The following is a 17,344-nucleotide window of genomic DNA, read 5'->3' as shown; positions in this document are numbered from 1 at the left end:
TGCACACATTAATGACTGAAAACCCAGAGGAAACCAAGCTCCCCTGCAATGTGTGATGATTATGAACGGTATCAAAGTTTACAGGCAGCGGAGGAGCAGGGTGAGGACTGAGTGTTACACTGGTCTGTTGGAAAGTGGATGTGCAGTATGTGTGTGTGTATGTGTGGGGGGGGTGTTAAAGGGGTCAGTAGAGTGAGTCCCAGCATGCATCTGGAAGACACCCAAGCTTACGCACCCATCCAACCTCACGTCCGGCAGACTCCTGTTGAGTGCAATCATGTCACTAGCCATCAGATTGAACTGGTTAATCTTAAAGAGCTCCTTCATCTTCTCCTGCTCGTCCTTGGGGATGTTCACCGCCTTGCCCATCTCCCCTGGCCCCTCATGGCTCCGAGATATCACTGCTGCAACAGAACAGAGGCAAAACACAAGGATATCTGATGAGATAGAAAACCCACCATTAGCTTTTTTTTTTTTTCTTTTTTTTTTTATTTCTCACTTAATGTCAAACTAAATTGTAAAAGAAATCACTTACAGACTATTTCTTGATGGGAAAACAATGCAAGAAGAACTGTTGTGTTATAAAAGCCAATTAAATTACAAATTACATCTCGTCTCTTAATGGAACTGAGAGTAATGAGGACTGACTGACCTCCCAGACCTCAGTCTGTTGGCTGTTCGCCCTGTTCTTACCAGTGGAGAGAAAAGAGTTGTGGTGGTTTTTCAAGAACTCAAAGGTGGAAAAAGTGCACAAGTTGAATCAATATATTACAAACATAGTGCTGGTTTGACTATAAATGAAGGTTCAGTGCAGGAGTTTGATATGCATAATATATGTTAGAAATTTATTTCTTTGATAATTTATGGCAATATACAATCTGCTGCTCTAAGCAGGAAAGATTATCTTTTCTAATCTAAATTAGTCCATGACAAAGGAAACAGTCAGTGATCCCTTTTGTACTAATAGCATCTGGCCCTGGTAAGATGCACACATGCAGGGTTTATTATCTTTCTCTTCAGGCTGAGTTCTGCAAAGTGTAATTTTCTCTAATTGTAAAAAGCCACAGCACAAAACATCATTTTCCAGATCAGTGTGCATGTACCAAACTGGTATTCTGCGTTTTAACAGCATTTTTTGCACTAGAGGCTTCTGTATGGGATGTGAACATATAAAGAGTATGGTATTGTCTGCTTACACTTTATAACATCACACACCTAGAAAATGTAATAGCTTTCTTACTTGCACTATTACAGTCTGGGGGGGAAAAAAAATGCTACATCACACATCAGAGGATGTGAAAAACAGCGCAAGACATTTAATACAGACAGTGCAGGGGCTCTGCTTAAGCTCTCTCCTGGTTGCTGTGGCTTGAGCTGACTGGGTATTAAGCGCTGTACAGTGTGGCAGCTATATTTAATTTTAATTTAATCTATTAGGATTTTTTGAATTCCGAGATTTAGGAGAATGTATTAATAGATGAAAAAAAGGTGTATGAAAGCAAAATCCTTGCTGCGGTTGCTACAGTCTCTTTTGCTACATGTTCCTACAGTGAAATGCCTGCAAAACATCAGCACTGCCGTTGCTGCTCTTGTTGTCGCTGCTGCACAGAGCCCGCTCCTTTCACCGTAGGTAAATAACCTCCCATGGATTTATGAATGTGCTCTCTCTCTCTCTCTCTCTCTCTCTCTCTCCCCCTCTCTCTCTCTAATAATCTCTCAGAGCAGAGGCAGTGATTTTCATGAAAAGGGGGCGCACAGTCCCTATCAGCTGCACAGCTCCAAGTTAAGAGGATTCCGTACGACCCCTCTCGCAGACGGGCTGGTGTCGGCTGGACTGAGAGCCTCCTGCTCTTTTCTTTATGGTTGCTGCTGACACTCTCCATTTGGACGCTGGCCTAAAATCTGATGGACGCAGCTCGGGAGCTGAGCTGGATGATTGAACAAAGTATCTGTCAAACACATGCTCAGCCTGTCCAACCAATCACTCTATACAGATAAAACTCAGATCAGGAATGTTCAGGAAACATCTTGTACGAGCAAAACATCCAGCAAACCATCAACACCCGTCTGAGTCGGCTTCAATTTATTTGCACCGCCATGAGATAACAGTCTAATCCTACACATCGTTTAAAGAATCGAGATTATACATATTTTAATCTGACTATAAAAAAAGGATTACCACTGAATAAGATGTGGAACAGTGCTGTCAGATGAGAACAATCAGAGAGAATACTTTGTGAATGTTGTAGGAGACAGTCCTCAGGCCTAGAAATAACAAGGCAAACCACAGCACAATATTTCATCTCTTTGTTACAATTTGAAGCTTCTAAAATGACAAATTCATATTTTTCAAGCATGGATAAACCCCGATGTGATAAACGCAACAGCCGAACATAACTGTGAATACTACGTTGAAATAATATGGTTCACATTAAACATTGTATAAACCTTGTAAAAAATGAAACAGGATGTTTTCCATTTCTGCTGAAGTGAATCTGCAGAGACTACTTTAGTTTTCTTCAGCTACTGATCTTTCCTTCTTCACCCTAAATACCTTTTTATCTTTATAGACATGCTAACAGTGTGGCTCTAGGAATCTCAGTGTCGGTCCAGACTGAAATACCTCAACAACTATAACATGGATCCCCATTGAATTTTGCACCAACATTCATGGTTTCCAGACGATGAATCCCAACGATTCTGGTGATTTTGACTTTTCCTCCGGCGTCATCATGAGGCTGATGTTTGTAGTTTTGAGTGAAAGATTTGAATAACAACTCTTGGATGTTTTGCTATAATTTGGTACAAATGTTCACAGGCCTAACAAGACGAGTTGTAATCACTTTGTTGATCCCCTGACTTTTCCCTCCTAGCACCATCACCAGGTCAATAATTGCATTTATTTTATCCAATACCTTGGTTTATGACTAAATATCTGCATAACCCTCAGAAACTAAACTAAGATGGTGAATGTTAATACTGTAACGGCTAGACATCAACATATTAGCATTGTCATTGTGAGTATGTTAGCATGCTGACATTAGCATTTAGCACAAAGCACCACTGTGCCAAAGTACTTTCCAAAGGTTTCAGTGTTCATCTATTAAATGATACAAACACTCAGATTAAATATCAAGGCTAGAAACATTTAAATAAATCTGATTTTGTTTAGCAACACACAGATCAGAGAAGCTATAGGAAACAAACTCTCTGTGGTGTTTTTTCAAGCCCGTCACAATCTCCTCCTGACACAGACGATTCATTATAAAAAAGATGGCCACAATCATCTGTGAAGAAAACAGTGGCTCTGTCCGTCCTCAGGTCAATCAATCTAATTCAGTGTCCCTGCCTGCAGCTTTATCCCAAGCAATTACAGTGAAAAGGTTCGCCTCACACTCACAGGTCATGAGTCCTCTGAGACACGATCACTGAGATTTCATGTGTCTTTGTCCATCATGTATGTATAAGATCATCATTTGGACAACTCTCTAAAAAAAACATGTCTATGCTTTATGCTATTTCACTATTGAAATGTCTTTATGATTGCCAGCTGCTTTGATCCATGTTCGCGTGATTCAAGATTCCTCTCGTCAAGGTGGACTCAGACACTAATCTGGATGCAAATTGTGCTCTGAGTTCTTCATCTCCTGGCAACAAACATCGTCCAGCTACTTTCATCTCACTTTACAGGAAAAGCTTTGCCACCAGGTCGTGAAAACACACTATTCATATATTCTGAAGGAATTTTTCACTTCTTCATGTTTTGAGGGAAATTTATTCGGCAGTGTTTCCACAGGTCACTTCTTAGTAATAAAAAGTATTGCCGAAAAGCAAAACTTCATTGTCTGTCTCAAGGATAGCTGTGAAGACACTGACAGAATCAAGCTGGCCCAGTCCCCAATGGCAGTTGTCATAACAACCAAGGTTGTAAAGATATGATGGGCCGAGCCTCCGGTCTAGGGAGCGGTCGTCATACTGGTGCCCTTCAGGGTCACGTAACGCACACAGTCTTCCCGTGAGGAGGACAGAGGTATTACACGAAAAAGACAACATGACTTAGGTTATATAACGTTTAGGATTTGTTGTCCAGTGGAATCTTCACATGTATGGGTGCTGTGGTCCCATGAAGAATATCCTTATTCTAATATGCAGTAAGTGTTGTATGGGTTTGAGTTCACCCTGTAAGGAAGATGACCTTCAGAATTGGGTGGTATTACACAGTGTTAACTTGTATTGCTCATCTCTATTCTCCTCGACTGAGCCTCAATAAACGCTTCTGCCTAAGACATCTGAGTGTCCCGATACTTCTATCAGCTCGCAAGATTTTCATCACATTCATAATGTGGAAAATAATGAAAATATTCAAATTCATTTAATCTTTATAAACCCATCAACTGGTCATTTTGTAACATTTTATTTTAAAATACAGAGAAAAATCTAAACGTACTGAAACATTTACCACAGTATTTCACCAAAACATCCATTTAAACAAATGACCAAACATGGCATTGATCAACTAGAGTAACTTTGATTAACTTTATCTATTCTTTATCTATCTATTATATTATTAATTAACGTTTATTTACAAACAAATTCCAGTGGTAGTTTTTAAGAAGTTTCACAATTGAAAGTTGTTAAACTGCTCTGCTCTCCTTAAAAATGATAAAACTGCTAACAGTTAAAGATGATTAACAGTATTTAATAGTTAACAGTAGTAGTTAACACAATCTGGGTCCAGTGTAATACATGGTTTGTGCTCTCTCTTTTAAAAAAAAAAAAAAAAAAAAAAAAAAAAAAAGCAACTAGAATATGTCTAAGAGAAGGACGAGTTTTTACACATTCCCACTACAGTCAGTCGTGGATGGAAATCAATACCTTATGAAGGATTCATCGGAAAGTTTAGCAGGTGAATTTTTCTAAGCTGTGTTAATATTAAAGTGATTTTACACAAGAGTCAGGTCACTCATCATGAGTGCTACTCAGCCTGCGGAAACTGTCATATTACATCTAAAGTGGCTCTAAAGAGAGCTTGCTTGCTCAAGTCTTAGAAAATAACCCAGACGATGTCATCAGGGTTACCTCAGGTTGAGATTGAGAAAAGACGGAACAGAAAGTTTTCTATACAAACTGTCTGTGTGGAGTTTGAAAGATGTTTGAAACCCATATAATGAAAAGACACTTCTGAGTTGCAATGCAGTGTTTTGGGAACTTGACATATACTGGGGATTAAAGTAAGGATATCTCGGACTGTGCTTTCCTTTTTTTTAACCTGTCTCCCAAATCCACCAGCTTTATGGAAGTGCACTACGAAACTGTTGGAGTTACCGCTTCGAAACAAAACTTTTAAAACAAAACTTTTAAAACAAAACTCCTCTTGTGCGGTTTCGTCAAAACACTAAATTAACCAGACTGTGGTGCAAAAAAGAACAGAGGAATGAATATGTTTACACTGTGGCCGAGAATCTGTGCCTACATGTGGCCTATGCAACATCCTTTCAAATGTAAAATCCAAAGTAAACACAATGGACAGCAGTGACTGGCCATAAAGTTGACTGGTCAAACTGAAAACCTCTGACATGAGTCAAGTGCCTGCTCTTATCAGGAATTTATGACAAACATTCTTTAAAGGGTCATTATCGACCTGGTAATGACCAACATGGGATCACTGACTCCTTGTGCAACACAGATTCAATAGAGGAGAAACTGACTACAAACCATTAAATCATACTGCAACTTTGGGCAAGTCAGCCCAAAGCTAAGTGACTTTGAATTCATTTTAAACATGCATCAATCAAAATGACTGATATTAACATTTAATCTTATTTCTCTATGGTTTAACAGCCCCATAGTAACTCAGGCATACCACTGAATGCAGGCATTCCCAGTTAAAAAAAAAAAAAGCTCTGATAAATCCCCTACAAGCTTATAAACCCCAGCACCAAACAGCAAACAGACAAAACGATCTATGAAGCGTTTCAGCATCTTTTAGCTCATTGTTTTGGTTTTATGCCCACAACTTGCCGTTTTAGTTCAGTCTCACTACTATCATCATCAGCATCGGTTCTACATGTCACAGGCAGCTGTTTTCGGCGTTTTGGGAACGCAGTGGAGCGTTTTGTAGCTTAAGGGACAGATATTTCTCTCAGGAGGACCACAAAACAGAGCTGAATGCAGAGTGAATATCAGAATTACATTTATCAAGTGGACAGAAACGCAACTCCAACTGAATGCTAATGTGTCTGCTGGATGTGTAAATAGGCAATTGTGTGCTAACAAGCTCGCCATAACAACTTTATAAGGCAATTATATGACAATGTTGTGTTTGTTGTGTTTACAACTTGTTTGTGCTGCCTCCAAGGGGCCAAAAAATCTGTTAATGCAAGTAAGTTAAAGACAGAGCTACACTGAAAGTGAGTGTTGGTTGTGGGTTGAGTTGTTGTCAGGTGGCCAGAAACATGACTGCAATTCAATCTTCATGCTAATATATACGTATTAAAATGTTTGTTAATAGCTTGTGTGGCATTTTTAATGATTTTCTTTTTCTTTCTTTTTTTTTTATTGTATCTAATCTAAAATATAACAGTAACGTTTTGAGTACACAAGCAATAACTGAATAATAATACCCATAGAGTGACCTTACAAAAATGCTTCTGTAATTCTGGCAAAACCAGGGAATGAAAAAGAATTCTCAACACTCAAGATCATATATTAAGCAAATCATCTACTTTGTAAGCAGTGTAACATTAGACTTTTGCATGGTAATCAGTCTCAGTAGCTGGCAGCTCTGCCTCATTCGAACCTTAAAAGCAGCTTAGCAAGCCTCTTAGAAACCTGCTTACTTGAGGGCATGTGAGGAAATGAACTCTGCTAAAGCAGTATTGTGGTTTAGGTTGATCTCAAGAAGCACGCACACACACACACATACACACACACTGGTTTAAACTTAACAAAGGTAAATTAATCAATCTTAATGCAATCAAATTAGAGATAGAGGTTCACTACACTGAAAGAGTCTCAGAATCATTACAGTGTTTTGCAATTTTTTAAATGAATAACTGCAAATTTGCATTTTTTTATTCTTGCATTAGTCATCTTCATCGTGGTAATAGGATTTGTGACAGATGATAATTATGTTTAACACTGAGGTGAAAAGAGGGAACTTTTTAAGTCTACAGCTTATGTTCACAAACATGGCTGAGTGAACCTTAACAAAGGGCAGAGCCTCCAAGATCAAAACTGCCGAGATCAAAACAAAAAGGGTAACTGTCAGTCAACTGTTGCCTCACTTATAAAATGGGGTTATCAAATTCAGTAAACCTACAATATGGGGAAATTTCTTAAAACTCTTTTTTTAAGATGGCTCATAATCTTCAAAATACATTGGTACACACAGATTGCCTAAAGAGAAAACCGAGTGCATGTTCCCTAATTTGATAATATGGCAGAAACCTGTTCTTTGGTACATTCAAGAACTGTAGATATTCTGTGATTTATTTTTAATTCTAATTAACAACATCATGACCATTGTACAAGCCTACAGCTTGTCTGAATCTCACTTCATCCACTGCAAAACACTGATTGCTTGGCAAATAGACATTAATCCTGTACTTACTTTGATTAGGTTTTCATTATGTCATGAGAGGAAGTACTACCTAAAAGCTAAAACATGCCTGGCCCACTTTTTTTTCAAGAGTGCAGGCCTCTGTGTGCTCCTGGATTCAGTACAACATTAAAATCTCTTTGCAGAGTCTCTATTTATTTTTTGTCAAAATTACTTTTTCATTGTGTGCCTCAAATCAGGCTGCGCTTTCAGCTGCATGAGCACACAGTGATAAAGAGACATGTCATACAAAAGGAAGGGTAGAGGATGTATACTAGAAGTAGTTGTCTGTGCAGCATGTGCAGAAACATGGAGTGGTTTGTAATGTCATTGTCAAAAACATGCAAAACCATGTAATGGTCCTTAAGCATGAGTTTAGGAACTCCAATTTCTCTCTCTCTAGGACACACACTTGCAAATATGCCTAACGAAGATATTATTATAATTTGATTTCATTTGAGAAATTAAACTAAAAAAAGTTATTACAGATGCAAAAAACTACAATTTCTCAAGGTGGTTTTGGATTAACTCCATTTAACATGACAAATGGAAAACCATATCAAATCATCATCATCCAAATCATTTCCTTTGAATAGCTGCTAACGCCCTTGAAATCCAAATTTCAAGATTTTCCTCAGGGAAACTCTTAAAATCCACCCACTAAACAACTTCCACAGAATCTTCATTTTCAAGGACAAATGAAGTGAAAAATGTCACAGTTACCATTAAAGCTTAAAGACACAGGGAGTAGGAAAGGCAGAGCGGATGAAGCAGTCCAGTCTGAGACTTTGTGTAACTCATATCTCATGGACTCCTGAACCTTTACTGACGTCTATTCTGTGAACGAAAGGTGTTGCAGCACTGATCTGGACTCACCTCGGAGGGCAGGAAGCAGCGAGCGGTCTTTCCTATCATCGCATTTATTACACTCGCTGAAGTAGAGCAGCAAGAACACATCCACCAGCACCCACACCAGAGAGGTGGTCAACACCACCTTGCAGTACACGAACCGTCGCATCACCTCCCCGGGATGTCGGCCGGGCAGCCAAACAGGGAGGGTCACAGTGAGCGCTCAGGAGTCTGCTGACAAACTGTTCGAACTCTTGAGACGACGTGAGAAACCGAGCAGGTTTGACTGAGAGGCGTCATCCTACAGGGGAGAGAGAAAACATAAGAAAATGGAATTAACATAAATCTAATGACAACATAAAGCATCACAAATATTTAAGCCTTCGTGATGAAAAACAATCAACTTATGAAGATATGTGATCTCAGCAAAATGTGTGAGGAACTACTTTCAAAGTAGATCAATATTTGCCTCAGTAATCACCTTCAGACTTCACTTAATGCATTTCACGGCTCTACACAATCAGATATTACTTGGCATATTTCCATCTGTTTATTCTACTTTTTAATAGTGCAACGTGATGTTACACACCACCCTTAGGTGGCCCTGAGGGGCGCACAACACTCCACCAGTGACCCAGATCAGACTCACAAGACACCTCTAAAATAACAAAGGGTTTATTTAACATAAATATGCAAAATGACCAGGACATTTAATTAAGACAAAAAAAAGAGACAAAAATCAGAACACAACAAAAGCCCCAGGCTGAGAGGCAGCAAACCCGGCAGTCCCCATGCTACAAGCCTCTGCCCTTCTGATGCTGGCACCAGAGCTTTTAAAGCCTTCCTGCTCAGGCCAGGTGCATCCATGGAGTAATCAAGAACAGCCTGGGCGGAGCTGCAGGGGAGACAGGACAGGGAAAGGACAAAAACACCCAGAACACATGGTGCCGTAACAGTGACATTACACAAAAGCTGAAATAAATTAGACAGACACACTGTGGGGAGACAACACGTCCAAGCAGATACTGTGATACAGTGCGTCCTCTGGAACTCAAGGGTTCAACCATGAACCGCAACCTCCGCAGTTTGAGTCTGGCCAGAGACCTCTGTTGCATCTCTCTCTCCCCCATTTCATCATCTCTCTCCACTGTCTGTAATGAAGGCATCAAAGTGCCCAAAAAATAAATTAAATTTGTTTTGTTTTTTTTAAGAGCAGTGAACAAGGACGTGCTGATCGTATCGTAATCCGGGCCGCTGCTGACCATACTGAGCTGATCTGATATCGGCCAGACGTGACAGATCCACATTAAGAGCAGTTTTGTCCTGTCAGTGTAATCATGACATTTTTCCAGCGTCCACTATCAATTACAGTCATTTAGTCCTGGCGGCTGGCAAACTCAGTTTGTAGTGCCACAGCAATCCCTGGCATCATGTTAAAAATGATCTCAGTGAGTTCCAACACAGAATAGCAAACAGCTCTCAAATCTGAGAAGAAGACAAGCACCGGCATCAGATCAGAAATCAATATTGGCAGTCAAGGTATCAGAATCATATCAGGAAGAGAAAAAGATGGATTGATGTGTCCCTAGTTGTGACGATATGTACTAAGTGGGACAGATTAAAAACAAACTTGTCAGTGTTTTCTGGTGACCACACACACAGCTTTATGGTGGTGCAGTGGAGGTCACACCCAGCTTCCAACATTGGACTGACCCCAGACCATTTTCCATTTGAAAGGATGAGTGACTGCTCATTTCCCCTCTCCAGACTTCTCCCACTTCATCAGCAGTGCTGCTAAAACCATCTGGGAGGCTTTCATACCAGAGGCAATTTGTGGAGGTTAGATATCTCATTGGCTCATTGGGATGTGTGACTCACAATATTTCTGATTAAAAAAAAACACACACAACATCATTTTCTGTCAAACAGGATTTCTACTTGACTGAAATTATAGGTTTTTGTTGACTGAAAGGCTTATGAAAGTATAATGAGAATGGAATGGGAGTGATGGGGGGGGGGGGGGCTTTCAGGCAAAGAGAATCAAATACACAAGTAGCCAGTAGCATTTTAGACACCCATAACAAAAATACAGGTTACAACAAACAGCACACAGTGTAGTACAATCAGTATAAGAGAGGTTAAAGGTTCACAGCTTGATTTTAACCTAAGATGTTGTGGCACATGACATGAGTGAAAGCCAGTGGTTACATATGCTCAAAAGATTACACATATTATACTAAAAATAACTGCTAATGCATGTATGAATAATAACTAACCTTACCCTTTGCTTTTACAAGTAGAGAAAGCCTACAGCTTTTCCTGTGGGCAATCTGACAGATTTCCTTATCTTTCACATGCAGCATGGTAATGATTTTGCACTCCACACACACACACACACGCACACACGCACACACGCACACACGCACACACGCACACACGCACACATGCACACACACACACACACACACACACACACACACACACACACACACACACACACACACACACACACACACACACACACTGTCCTCTCAGCTCGCTGTCTAAATGTCCATCACAGGGTCTGACATTGCTGCCCTGGGCTAACTCTTATCTCATTCACAAGCAAGGCAGTCTCTGTCCAGCTGCATTCACAGCTTCAGACTCAGACCACAGTGCAGCAGATGATTTCAGTGAATTTACACACCATTCACAGACTTCTAAGCCAAATCCATGGATGCAGTCTTGGCCCCCAGATAATGAGTGCGATCAACAAAATGGTCTCAGTAAAACAGGCGGAAATCCAAGTCTGTCTGCAGCATATCACCTCCATTCACATCGTAGACAGATCAATGATGAGTCTGTCTTATGATGTCTGTTTGCATCTCTAACCATCTGCTTTTTTGTGCGTCAGTGGCTGAGGCATGTTTGGGTTTGGTGCCACCAACGGTGCTACCGGCAGCTTGCTGGAGTCTCGGCACCTAGAAGTCTGAGTCAATTAGTCCAACCATCTGCACAGATGAATATTTCCTATCTGCTGTGCACTGCTCTATAAACAGGTCTCTCCAGCTTTGACAAAGCCGCTGTTTTTACCGGGCCTTTAAAGATAAGTGTAAACCACCAGGCATTATTAACTGCTTCTTGAAGTGACAGTTAATTGTGTTGTTAACAACACTCTTTGTTGTGAAATGTCTGGTGCTTGGCTATGAGCTGAATAACATATTCCTCAACCATTTAACAGGAGTGTTTTTATTGGTAACCAATTGTTTTTTTTACAGTAACATAATTGGACATGACACGGATCAACACTTGACACTGAAACCATAACAGTAACATGAGAAGAAAACGTATGACGGCCAACTGAAAGAAAAGGCAAGGTTTGAGTGCTCCTTTTCCTCCACCCCCACTCATTAACTTTCTCTGAAGCAGCCGAGGCAAAACCATAGTCATCTGCTGCTGACCACTGACGGATTGACTGCGGTCAAAGAGAGCTGCACATGGGTACATCAAGGCAGAGCTAGAGAGAGGTCATTCACACTCAGACCAGTCCAGCTAGGGATTCAAACCAGCAATCCTCCAGTCGCAAACACCACCTGCGTCTCCATTGTGACAAGCAGCAAGTAGAGCTGAGTATCGAACATCAATACTTTGTGAGCGCCATGCAAATTGTGTCGGTGGCACCAGGTGTTGAAACCTGACAAGACTTGAAAATTAGCATTGAGTGATTGAGGTGAAAATGTACTATACAACCATAGACACTGAGTTTTGTAGGGGGAAAAAATGTTCCTCAACTTAAAATACTGAAAAAAAGTATTTTTTTTGGTAGCAGTGCCAAAATTTAGGTATCATATTGGCATGAGTATTGAAAAATGCCAATCTATACCTAGCCCTACCAGGAACAGCGGGTGATTATAGAGCTTATCCCAATAAGCCCATTAGGCCAATGACTGAAGCTTGTTTTATAACCAAAACAACACAAAAATATGTAGGTGTGCTCTTTAAAGGCTTGTGACACACTTGACCATCAGAAAATACAAAATATTACATTCATAATTCTCACTGAGGTGATTTAAAGGTGTGATATGTGTGCGCACACACACACACACACACGCTCTATCCATCTTTCATTCATGTGCATGTACATTATATATTGATTTATAAATTATGGGATTTGACCGGAATAAGACGAAAAAACACTAACAACAGCAGTTGACCAACGAACAATCATTCTCAACTGATGCTATGCAAATACAACACACGGTAACCTTGATTAAACGTAATGTCAAAATAAAAGCATCATCATCCCAGCATCATTGTGATCACCGTTACGTGTTGTGATGTGTACAGCACAACAAAAACAAAAAAAGACCGTGGCATGATTTTACCAATGGAAGGTGTGGTGCTGGATCAGAAAACGAGGATACTCTTTGCTTACCTAAATTATGGATGGAGTGAACCAGTGACCTGATCCAGCCTCGCTCTCAGGCAACGTGTTGAACGCAGACAACATGACCCAATATAGGCTACAGTGCAGTACAGTTAGCGGCAGAATTGAACTGGGTAAATTGCTCCTGCAAATGGTCAACGTCTCAAAATGACACTTAAGTCACAGTCCATCTCAGCACAGAGTAGTCCACAATCCGGCGTGATACTGACCGTCCAGCTATACCTCTCGTGGTACCTGTTTGGACTCACTGATATGATTTGTCCTCAACGCCGCAGTAAACCGGCGAACGCGAACCGTCCCCAGGAATTGTCCCCCTTTCGTTTAGACGCCGATGCGGTCAACGTAGAACCACTTCTCAGCGCGCACCTGTTCTCCGACTGAATATTATAACGGTAAGACGACAGGCGAGATAATATTCAGCACAATCTAACCTCAGCTGAGAGCGACCTGGAAATGTCTCGTTCCCCCTCTCTGATTGGCTGACAGCGACGTCCGTCATGAAACGCTTTTGAAGTCGAGCGTCACCGGCGTCTGGTAAATGTAGGCGCGTTGACTGTAGAGAAGCTCTCACCACCATCACCACCACAGGTAAAACACTGTGTGTAGCGTTCAGTTTAGTCATTTTAGTCTAATACGTGAAAAATAATATGTATTTATAATAATAATACTTACAGTAATACGTGCAAAATACATTTTATTTAGAATGTTTTATTATTGTTTCCAATTAGCCAGAAGTAGGCTTAATGCAGAAATTCATACAAACTCCCAAGAGAGAGACAAAAACATCAGCGTAACTGTGTTGAAGGTTTTTTGTTGTTGTTGTTGTTGTTGTTGTTGTTGTCCTGTTTGTTGTTAATTTGATTTTTCTGACTGAAAATATATCAAACGTCTCAGAACTCCCCTTTTAGTTGCATTTACACTTTTATTTCAGTTTCTTGCTTCATAAAAGTTTACTTTTGCTTAAAGTTGTTGTATTTTTGAGATTAAATCTAATTAGACTGATTAATCCATTAAATCAAACTTTGCATATACATTTTGCCTTTCATTTATCTTAAGCCAACCATAATACAGTGACATCAGATTATGACCCCCTGTGTCATCTCTCTCTTTGTGTAGACTAATACAAATCATACAGCATTTTATTATGAAAACTCTATGACTTCCTGTTTTGAGTGCTAAATTTGACCATCATTATGCATACAAGAATTATCCAGTAAATCTTCAGACTATTTGTTTTCACATTATGAACAAGGGGAAGAACCTAGATTGAGTTAAGTAATTTACACCCATGCAGAGGTTAAATAAATCAGCAGCATAATGATCACCCACAGGTTACCTACCTGTATGTGTGTGTCTTCAGACCAATTAACTCAAATATGCAGATTGACTTGTTGTGTAGCAGACATCACAGGCCTTAGGTAAATCATGTTGAACAATGCTGCCATCTGCTGCTACTGATCAGAGGCCTCCAGTGTTGCATTGGCCTCTGGGCAATGTAGTAGTAGATCAAATCTGAGCCCAGCATTTAATTAACATTCAGCAAATCATGATAAGCCTGAGTGTTCTTTCAATCACCCACAGCAACAGACTGCAAAGTGCCTTCTTTCAAGCTTTTATTGCTATTTCACTCAACCCAACTATGATGCAACAGCTAACGCTGCAGTCTGTGCACTGTGATATGAATTTAACTTCACTAACCCTAACCCTATTCACTGTGTCCACATCAGATTCCACTAGATGTCAGTGCATGTCCTGGTTCCTCTAAAGTTTCAGAGAGGGAGGAAAACTTTTTCATGTCATGGCTTTGAGCAGCTGCCAGAAAAATGTGCAGCAAAGTTAAAAAAAAGAAACAGGTGATGAACTTGCATTGCTTTGATGTGCAAGGCATAGTCTTATGGTGAAATTATGACTAATTATAATAATGGATAGACATTTATTTGTTTTCATGATTCAAAATCTGACTAATTTAGAGCACAAGACTGTGACACTGATCAGTTATCATTAGTGACAACACATATAAACGGCTGAATTAGTGTAATTTTACAAAATTATGAGGAGTTTTTAAAGGTTCAATAATAGATAGCTAGATAGATAGATAGATAGATAGATAGATAGATAGATAGATAGATAGATAGATAGATAGATAGATAGATAGATAGATAGATAGATAGATAGATAGAAAGAAAGAAAGAAAGATAGATAGATGGGCTGTTGCAGCAGACTGCATACACACAAACATGCATAATAAACACAGTACACCATGTACTGGACATGCGCGTGCAGTCTGGTCGTATGGTGGCGCTCTTGCCGTGTTGTCCTGTCACTTGAACGGTGTAACGCAGGCAGGTACAGTCTGGCTATTTAACCGCGGGTTGGTGGATTCACTCCGCTTAGAAACTGGCTACAGAGCACATGAAACCTCCAGTAATGCGATGCCAAAGCAGCCTGTTAAACTCCAGAAGAGCGCTGCTTGATTTGACGGAACTTCTCCAACTCGCCGCCTCATCGTCTTTACTTTCCACTTGATGACAATTTCTCTGGGATCGTGCCAGGCGCGTCTTTCCCTCTCCGCCTTTCACGTCTCTCGCACTGAAAGTTTGATTTAAAAAAAAAAGACTACAAACAAAAGTGGAAATGAATAACACCGGTTTCAACCAAACGGAGGGCGGACTGATCAATAAGACAGAGGAGTTTTTTTGCTGCAACTTTTCGTCCGTGGTGACTGATAATGGCTTTGTGGCCGCCGCTCCGGATGAGAGGAGCCTCTTCATCATGAGGGTGGTCCAGATAGCCGTCATGTGCGTGCTGTCCCTCACGGTGGTGTTTGGCATATTTTTCTTGGGTTGCAACCTTCTCATAAAGTCAGAGGGGATGATAAACTTTTTGGTAACGGACAGGAGACCGTCCAAAGAAACGGAGGCAGTTATTGTTGGAGCCTACTGACTGATGAGGACCTTTACATTATGGTACCTCTTCTGATGGAGCCAGATGGGAGACAATGCGATGACCAACTGCCTAAAACAGCCCCTCTTTTTCATATTGGTAGGCTACTTAGATAAACCTCAGAGGAACAGTCGCCATGTAAGAGGTAACTGAACCCTGCTGGTGACTGAAGCTCACAGGTGTTCACCTAATTTCATAACAAAGACTCATTCATCTCCAAGAGGTATAGTGCGTTTTAAGCCTCTTTGTTTATAAAGTATTCAGTCAAGCACTGTTGTAATTTCAGTAGATGGAGCACCATATGTCAAGCAGCATCCTTTTTGTCATGTTAATGGCAAAGTCCTCGTATTTGCTGCTTAATTGAACCCTCTCATATTGCTAATGCAATGGAGAAATGATGTTTAGGATGTTCTGTATGTTGTATGTGTTTTTGCATACAATATGCAATATATTAATCCGTGTAATTCTCTGGATTTCCTGGTGATAACTGTGTGAGTGTCTGCGTGGGCGATGGAGAAAAGCCCAACATGCCATGTATCTTGTTAATTGGAATAAATTCATTATGTAATTAAAGTTTTCCTCATAATTAAGGTCTATTTTTCTACCATGGATATTGTCTTCACAACCCCCTCTGCCAGGCATTCAGAAACTAAAATTACACCCTTCCAAAGAGCTATTCAAACCACTTATTTCTATAGTTTAATATTATACTAATTATAGAAATCAGTTTGATTGAACAGAATTCAACCTATTGATTCAGACAGAAAACTGGCATTTTAGTATGAGCATTTATTTAAACTGACAAGAAGACCTGTATTTTCTCTGGCTAGATATGAAGAGCAGTAGTAAGTGTTAAATCCAGGAGAGATGACTCCACACAAAGAGATTTTCCTCTCATTTTCATTTTTCTACCAATAGTCATAATCTAAATGTTGATTCAATTCAATTAACTAAATGTGGGGTTTTTTTTCTTTTCTTTAAGCTACTCAAAAAAGGTTCTCCGTAAAAGATTTTAAATGAAAAAGTGACATCCTCTGTCAGTATTTCCTGTCTGGGTCACATCTTGATCCTTGCATCGTTTTACATCTTTCCTCCTTCCGTCAAAGCATCTGCTGTGCTCTGCTCCCGGCCAGCCTGGATGTCAGCTCCCCAGGGTGAAGCCCACAGCTTCAGAAATGACTTGCCTTGTCAACCCGGGGAGGATAAAGCCACCGGGCAATATGCTGCTGTCTGATTGCCCACCTGTGCTCCACATACACAGCTGAATAGTTTGAATCGACTTACTTTTCTCTAAAATGTCCTTCACCTCAGTTTGCTTGACATGGCCTTATTCTGTCTGGTGATGCATGGCTACAGACCCACTGGCCACTGTCTTAGGCCACACACTTGCTGGGTGTGAAGAAATCTATCATCCGATGTGTTGTTAAAATGCTTTGTGAATGTCAACATAATAATTTGCTGTGATATACTGTGTGTAGAAGGCAGCTGGTAAAATTGAATGAGGCAAAAAAAAAAAGGAAATTCAT

The 17,344-nt window shown here is 40.2% G+C and overlaps 2 protein-coding genes across 2 annotated transcripts in view; one reads left to right on the top strand and one right to left on the bottom strand.

Moving 5' to 3' along the window:
* Positions 1-13,245, bottom strand: part of galnt13 (polypeptide N-acetylgalactosaminyltransferase 13) — a 37,770-nt gene extending 24,525 nt beyond the window's left edge. The window contains exons 1-3 of the mRNA XM_022740901.1: positions 12,864-13,245; positions 8,477-8,750; positions 236-404 (exon numbers count right to left, since the gene is read on the bottom strand). Of these exons, the coding sequence (XP_022596622.1) occupies positions 236-404; positions 8,477-8,618 (311 nt within the window). The 5' untranslated portion in view covers positions 8,619-8,750; positions 12,864-13,245. The remainder of the gene's footprint in view (positions 1-235; positions 405-8,476; positions 8,751-12,863) is intronic.
* Positions 13,246-15,281: 2,036 nt separating this feature from the next.
* rprm (reprimo, TP53 dependent G2 arrest mediator homolog) lies at positions 15,282-16,317 on the top strand. Its single transcript, XM_022741124.1, has one exon. It carries the CDS (start codon positions 15,510-15,512, stop codon positions 15,816-15,818), a length of 309 nt encoding a protein of 102 aa, XP_022596845.1. The 5' UTR covers positions 15,282-15,509; the 3' UTR covers positions 15,819-16,317.
* The last annotated feature ends 1,027 nt before the right edge of the window (positions 16,318-17,344 follow it).

This window comes from Seriola dumerili, unplaced genomic scaffold, assembly GCF_002260705.1.
Source record: "Seriola dumerili isolate Sdu_G_001 unplaced genomic scaffold, Sdu_1.0 BDQW01000052.1, whole genome shotgun sequence".
NCBI lineage: Eukaryota > Metazoa > Chordata > Actinopteri > Carangiformes > Carangidae > Seriola > Seriola dumerili.
This window is presented reverse-complemented; position numbering and strand designations above follow the sequence as displayed.

What these genes read in the sequence shown, in the direction of transcription:
- rprm (XM_022741124.1), top strand. Translation starts at nt 15,510, where the DNA reads ATGAATAACACCGGTTTCAACCAAACGGAGGGCGGACTGATCAATAAG.